Raw genomic sequence first — 5,715 nt, 5'->3', positions numbered from 1 at the left:
GATGAGGGGACTTTTTTTAGAGTTATTTTTCAAAGAAAGTGACATCTTAAAGGTCTTTTTGTCCTTGAATGCACCACAGAGGATAACAGAAACACTGCATTACAACATTTAACGGAACCTCTGAACTGAGATCAGACTGACTCCTGCTGGTCCTCATCATTGTCCTCGTCCTGTCCCCGGCTCGTCCCCCGTCCTCAGCCATGTCCGGTCCAGAGCAGCTGCTGGAGTCCAGTATCCGTCTGTGGGTGGTGCTGCCCATCGTCTTCATCACCTTCCTGGTGGGGATCATCCGTCACTATGTCACCCAGCTGCTGCACAGCGACAAGAAGGTGGAGCTGGAGACGCTGTCTGACAGGTGAGACCGTCTCCGTCCGTCCTCAGGAGGGACGGCGGGGTGTCACGTGACCCACGGGACACTGTCAGACAGGTCCAAACACACGTCTCACTCTGAGGACACACACACACACACACACACACACACACGTGTCACTCTGAGGTCCACTTTAAAGAGGTCAGTGAATGTGTCAGGTCAAAGGTCAAAGGTCACACCTGTGTTTGTTCAGCCAGGTGCTCCTGCGCAGCCGCATCCTCAGAGAGAACGGGAAGTACATCCCTCGACAGGTAACCGCACCTCCTTATTCATCTGTGTGTGTCGTCGTGGCAACGTTTCATTCATCAAATCAGTGAACTCACCACAGACACTCTAATGCCCTACTGTTATTAGAGACAGTGAACTCACCACAGACACCAGTGTCCCGATGGAGCAGGTTTTCAGAGATTGATTTAACCGGTGTCTTTGAACGCCTCGTCTGCTGTTTGTTTCAGTCCTTCGTTATGAGGAAACATTTTTTCAACAACATAGAGACGAGTTTCTTCAAGAAGGTCAAGAGGAAGGTTGTTCCCAAGAACCCCATGACAGGTGTGTGTGTGTGTGTGTGTGTGTGTGTGTGTGTGTGTGTGTGTGTGTGTGTGTGTGTGTGTGTGTGTGTGTGTGTGTGTGTGTGTGTGTGTGGTGGTGGTGGGGGGGGCATGCCCCCCTGCATGCTCAGAGCCCCGCCCTCATCAGAGTGTGTTTCAGACAGCAGCATGTTGACGGACATGATGAAAGGAAACCTGACCAACGTCCTGCCCATGATTGTGATTGGCGGATGGATCAACTGGGCGTTTTCTGGGTTCGTCATCAGTGAGTGGATCACAGACACACACGCATATAAAAACGCATACATGTAAACATACACATATGTATAGATATATATACAGTGTTTACTTGTTTGTTTACTTTCTAATGTTTGTTTATTCATTTGTTTACTTTCTTTTAGTTTTTGTTTAGTCATTTATTTTCCCTTGTTTGTGTACTTTTCAGACTGTTTTCTTATTTTACAGTGTTTTTTTTAACTTATTTTACAGTCATTGTTTACTTGTTTCTTTACTTATTTAAGGATTTGTTTTCTTGTTTGTTTACTTTCTCATGTTTGTTTATTCGTTTGTTTACTCATTTCTTTACTTTGTTTGTTTACTTATCACAGTTTTTGTTTACTCATTTCTCTACCGTGTTTGTTTACTTTTCAGTCTTTGTTTTCTTATTTTGGTGTTTGTTTACTTATTTTACAGGCATTGTTTACTTGTTTACTTATTTTACAGCCTTTGTTTACTTGTTTGTTTACAGCGAAGGTTTCCTTCCCGCTGACTCTGCGTTTCAAGCCGATGTTGCAGAGAGGCATCGACCTGCTGTTTTCATTATTCTGGTAAATGTCGATAACAACGATCAGAACAACAGAAATCTGTTGCATCAAGTAACAACAGTTATCAAGGAACTAAAGGAAACTTTCCCACCGAGTTTTTACTGGTTGGAGGAGATTTCAACACGACTCCTGATGAATGGACAGATGGACGTGGAGATTTTTGGAAGAACATAGAAACCCAATTATTGGTGATTTCATCAGTGATAATAAATGAATAGATATCTGGAGAACCTTAAACAGAGGAAAGATGTTTCACCTGGTTTAAGCTTAAAGGACAAAAATCAAGACTTGATTGTGTGACCACTGTATAATAAACCTGGAATTAACCAGAATAATGAACACAATAAAAGGTGACTGGAAATGTAATGCTAGTAACACACTAGATTTCCTGTGTTAAGTTTAGGACTGTCTTTAGGTCGCTCTGGGAGTGAATGAAACACGGCAAATGTTTGCAGTTTAAAACAAGGAACTGAACTGCAATTTATTAGAGTTATTAACACGCACAGAAACTCAAGGGAACAGCATAAAGAAAAATAACAAATTCAAATAAGAACCCCAATACCGGTATTTCTCTCTCAGTCAGTCAGTTTCAGTCTCTTGTCTTTCAGTCTACTACCCGGTAGTGTACGTCTGGAGGCTCTCAGACTAACTCTGATCTCAATCTTTTTGCTCGTCGGTGCTCCGGCAGGAGAATCCAAGAAGCCCAAATGCAGCTTCACCCACGGTGAAGATGATCAGGGGTCACAGGGTCACTCAGCTCCAGCTCTGTGGAGGTTTCTGGGGATCGCTGTCTCCATCACAGATCCAAACAGAAAAACAATCTGCATACAGCAGAATTTAATACGATGTCAGTACTATAATTTATAAACTCTATTGTTGGTGTAACAGTAAATGACCAGTAAAATAGTATTACACACACATATATATATATATATATATATATATATATATATATATATATATATATATATATATATATATATAATATTCACTGTGGTCAATATTAACATACCACCATATCTCACACACAAATGTCCTCATGTCTCAGTGACATCTCTCACTTATACCTAAGAGACATTATTTAAATGTCCACCGTTACTAAGCAACACACTCAACAGCTGTTCTCAATCTGACCGTTTACTTCTGACGCTAAAAACAAGAAAGTGACGTCATCGTTCCCGCTCGGTTCAACAGGTCCCGACGCATTATATCGCCCCGTCAGCTCCACAATCACAGATATCAACCACGTCAAATAATATTCATCAACAAATTCATATTTCTCTCCGACTGGTTGTTTTGTTGTCTTCTCTCCTGATAGATATCTTTAGCCCAACTAAACAACTGTCCTCCTTTGTAGCTCTGCACCAACGGATAACTGTGAGCAACGCATCCGTCACTCACCGGAGATTCTTCTCAGACTTTAAAGAAACTTCTTCCTTCGGAGTCGGTCTGGTTAACGATCAAATAAATAAAGATCCTCAACAGCAGTGAGCAGAAATCAACCAAATGAGATTCTTCATGGTGGAGATCAGGGGTGTTAAACTCATTTTAGCTCAGGGGCCACATGGAGAAAAATCTATTCTCAAGTGGGCCGGACCGATAAAATCATGGCATAATACCTTCAAAATAACCACAACTTCAGATTGTTTTCTTTGTTTTACTTCGGTCCCAAATAGTACAAGCACATTCTGAAAATGTACACAACACAAAAAAATCCTCTTGACAAAACACTTCAAGTTAGTTGAAAATTCTGAGGAAAAAATAGGTTCAATTTCAAGAACACAATGCTTCAATGATTGGAACTTAAACTTGGTCTCAGTGTGTCTACAAAGTCATTCAACTTGAAGTCACAGTCTATCTGGGATTGAACAAAATACGAAATAAATAAATACAACAACTCTTCTGGGTATTAAATACCTCATTTGTCATTTCCACATATTAATCCTGTGCTAACTCAACAAAACATAAAAACGGAGGTAGAAACTATTCAAGACGGTTGAGTTACTCTCTGCTATGGAAATTAAACTATTTATTGATAGAAAAATAAAAAGCTGTGCAATGCATAAATAACTTCAACAAACCAAACTCATGAATTGAAATTTCTAACCTTATTACAGTAAATCACACGCTGTTCATTTTCTTTAAATTTCCAGAGAAGACAATCATTTTCACAGAACTACATCAGGGTGCAGTATCTCCTGCAGCATTTGAAGCGGGGTTCCCCATTATTTCATTCCTGAAACCTGGCATCCACAAACTCCTCGGTGACAGTCAAAGTGGCATCAACTCCGCGGATGAATATTGCCAGTTGCGCAACATCAGTCATGTCCGTGCCTTCGTCAATTGCAACTGAAAAAGCAATCAATGACTTTACTCTGCGCTTCAATTGGCTGTCCGAATCCGCCCAAAGATCAGAAATCCTGTCTGCAACTGTATTTCTTGTCAGGCTGATATTTGCAAAAGCCTGGCGCTTTTCAGGGCACACAATCTCCGCAGCCTTCAGCATGCATGTTTTTACAACTTCCCCCTCAATAAATGGCTTTGAAGCCACTGCAATTTCATGAGCTGTAATGTAGCTGGCTTTCACTGCAGCATCACTGATTTCTCGCCTACGAGTAAACACAGACTGCTGTTTCTTCAGACCCGCCAACAATTCATCCACCTTCTCTCTTCTCTGTTGTCCTTGAAAGTTGTTGTATTTGTCGGCATGAAGAGTCTCATAGTGGCGACGAAGGTTATATTCTTTCAGCACTGAAACATGTTGTGAACACACCAAACACACAGCTTTCTTCTTCACTTCTGTGAAGAAATAGGAGGATGTCCATTTTTCTTGGAAAACTCTGCACTCTGCGTCCACTTGTCTCTTTTTTGACAGAGACATTTTGGGGCAATGAGGGTGCCAAAGCACGTAATGTTCAAATTGGTCAGGCAGAATGACCAGCTCGCTCTGGACTGGCTGCAGCCTACTTGTTCAGCCCCAGTAGAAACACTTTGCTTGCTTAACAGAATTGCTATTGCGACACCCACCGGACACATTTAGAACAGCAGTTCCATTCGTTGAAAAATTGCAGCTCAATTTTATGCTGTGCAAAATCATCATGCGGGCCTGGTCCGGCCCGCGGGCCGTATGTTTGACACCCCTGGTGTAGATCATGATGCTGTTTCATTGGAGACGTAAAGGGTCTCTACCGGGAGAAGGCTTTGATCTCCCGACGTGCACAAGAGCGCCCCTCTGGTGAACGTCGGTATTGCATGTGTGAGTTAACCCTTTAGTTGCTGGTAAAACTAACGTGGCTTCCAAGGGGAAAGATGTTTCACCTGGTTTAAGACTAAAGGACAAAAATCAAGACTTGATTGTGTGACCACTGTATAATAAACCTGGAATTAACCAGAATAATGAACACAATAAAAGGTGACTGGAAATGTAATGCTAATTTACTAACAAATGAAGAATACTGGAATCATATATTTTTAAAAAGAATAAATACAATTGTGGATATTGAAAATGATAACACATTTACTACTTCAATACTGAAATGGGAAATATCTCAAATTGACTATCAGGAAGCGATCTATTGCTTTCAGTAAAAAAAACTAAAGAAAGAAAGGAAAGCAGAGGAAACAAAGCTGGTCAAAGAATTGATCTCACTTCATAGTAAATTAAACTGGAGTCCAGAGGACAAAGAAAAAAAGAAAAAACCTCCAATGGCAGCTGGATGAACTTTACCTAAACAAAGCACAGGGAGCAGATATAAGGTCCAGAGACAAATGGATTGAAGAGGGAGAAAAGAACACATCATATTTCAGGAAGTTAGAGAAACACAGACAGGAAAATGATGCAATTTCTCTAACTTACACTGGAAAATGATTTATACGCATAACTTTAGCCCTCAAAATGTCCCACTATGGAACAACAGAGTCATCGTAAGTAGAAGAAAATCTATGTTTATGGAGGACTGGATGGAAAACCAGA

At 40.9% G+C, this 5,715-nt stretch overlaps 1 protein-coding gene across 1 annotated transcript; it reads left to right on the top strand.

Moving 5' to 3' along the window:
• The first annotated feature begins 104 nt into the window (after window positions 1-104).
• Window positions 105-2,108, top strand: LOC138628128 (ER membrane protein complex subunit 3-like). The gene is made up of 5 exons (XM_069710970.1): window positions 105-355; window positions 564-621; window positions 826-919; window positions 1,079-1,183; window positions 1,667-2,108. Exons 1-5 carry the CDS (start codon window positions 201-203, stop codon window positions 1,747-1,749), a joined length of 495 nt encoding a protein of 164 aa, XP_069567071.1. The 5' UTR covers window positions 105-200; the 3' UTR covers window positions 1,750-2,108.
• The last annotated feature ends 3,607 nt before the right edge of the window (window positions 2,109-5,715 follow it).

Source organism: Brachyistius frenatus, unplaced genomic scaffold (assembly GCF_029030835.1).
Source record: "Brachyistius frenatus isolate BFR_SWC_R1_liver_20210118 unplaced genomic scaffold, ASM2903083v1 Contig_95, whole genome shotgun sequence".
In the NCBI taxonomy this organism is placed as follows: domain Eukaryota; kingdom Metazoa; phylum Chordata; class Actinopteri; family Embiotocidae; genus Brachyistius; species Brachyistius frenatus.
Note: the sequence above shows the minus strand (reverse complement) of the source record. Positions and strands in the feature narration are given on the sequence as shown.